Genomic DNA, 1523 nt, shown 5'->3' with positions numbered 1-1523 from the left:
AGAGCTGCCCCCCAGCTCCCAGCAGCCTCTGGGAGCTGACCTTCTGCCCCTTTTGTGAGCTGCCTGGAAGGTCAGGGGAGCACATGTGGCCACAGCCCTGAGTGTTCTGAGCACAACTAAGGAAACTAAGGTCCCACGAGCGGTGGGACCAACATTAAGAACAGACGTGAATCCGCCGCGTTGTGGAGGTGGCCGCTGTCGCTCTGCAAGGTGGCCGTCCCTTCTTTGGACATGCTTTCACTACGTCTACCCCCTAATTCTGGGTCCAGCCCAACGCACTCATTTACATCTGCATTCCAGCCCCTGCCCCTCTCCGGAGGACGCCATGGGGCTGAGAATTCCAAGCTCCTAAGCATGGCTGAGTCTTTCTGTTGACCAGCCCTCACCCAGGACTCGCCCAGGAGCCACCCAGTGTCACCTCATGAGAAGCAGAGGTGCTCCTGGTGCTGTTAGGGCCCAGGCTGTGCCAGGGTTTTAGGGTTCTATGGCAGGAGGCGGGGCAGAGACCGCAGCTCGCTTTCTCTTCCCTCAGAGGGAAGTCGCTGCTGCAATTCCAGAAGGCTCCCCTTGCCACGTGGCTTTGTGCACCACGGGGACCCCTCCTGGCACCCTTTTCCTGACCTTCTGCCCCTTTCGTACCCTCAGACCAGAGGAGGAAATCCACCAGCCCACCCTCCCCAGCACCAAGCGCCTGGGGCAGGCCGGTCGTCAGGTCCTAGCAGGTGGATCCTATTAGGGACCGGCCAGGTAGGAGGACCCTTCATAGCTGCCTTCCTGCAAGGTCCCCAAAGAGCCGCCATCGTGAAGCCAGCATTAGCAGTCACGTGGGTGCTGGCTTCCACCGGGGGGCTGAAGTCTGCATCATCACGAAACCTGTCCATAGCCTCCGCCATGCCGCGGAGTGAAGGAGATACGTTTGTGAGGCAGAACTGTGTTACCCCACAGAGGGGTCGCGGCTGCCTCTGGTCCTGGCACCACAAGCAAAGGGGGTGTCCCCATTTTGGGTACATGAGTGTGTGGGGAGTGGGCCTGGGAGGGTTCCCTTGAGATGGATGAGTCGGGCTCAGCCTTGTTAACAGCTGTAAGGATGGAGCACCGCTCCGCTTTGCTGCTGAGGCTGCTCCACAGTGGCCCCCTAGCCCTGGGCCTCCGGGCAGACGTATTCAGCTGGTGAGAGAACTAGCCCATACATTCCTAGGGCAGCGGTCCCCAACCTTTAGGCACCAGAGACCGGTGCTCCCACGAGAATCTAAGGCCTGAGGACCTGAGGCGGAGCTGAGGCGGTGATGCTGGCGCTGGGGAGCGGCTGCAGAAGCAGATGAAGGTTCGCGCGTCGCCTGCTGCTCACCTGCTGTGTGGCCTGGTTCCTAACAAGCCACGGACCGGTCCCGGTCCATGGCCCAGGGGTTGGGGACCCCTGTCGTAGGGGACAGGTGTGCAGAGCTATTGCTGGAAATTCCAGCAGTAACGAAGCGGGTATTGGAAAACGAGGTTGAAGTTTCCTGGCTGAAGCCCTGTGGCCT

General features: G+C 60.5%; 1 protein-coding gene across 1 annotated transcript in view; it reads right to left on the bottom strand.

Moving 5' to 3' along the window:
• Positions 1 to 893, bottom strand: part of ADGRA1 (adhesion G protein-coupled receptor A1) — a 54306-nt gene extending 53413 nt beyond the window's left edge. Inside the window, exon 1 of the mRNA XM_011372606.1 lies at positions 825 to 893. Within this exon, the coding sequence (XP_011370908.1) occupies positions 825 to 893 (69 nt within the window). The remainder of the gene's footprint in view (positions 1 to 824) is intronic.
• Between the last annotated feature and the right edge of the window lie 630 nt (positions 894 to 1523).

Source organism: Pteropus vampyrus, unplaced genomic scaffold (assembly GCF_000151845.1).
Source record: "Pteropus vampyrus isolate Shadow unplaced genomic scaffold, Pvam_2.0 Scaffold211, whole genome shotgun sequence".
In the NCBI taxonomy this organism is placed as follows: domain Eukaryota; kingdom Metazoa; phylum Chordata; class Mammalia; order Chiroptera; family Pteropodidae; genus Pteropus; species Pteropus vampyrus.
Note: the sequence above shows the minus strand (reverse complement) of the source record. Positions and strands in the feature narration are given on the sequence as shown.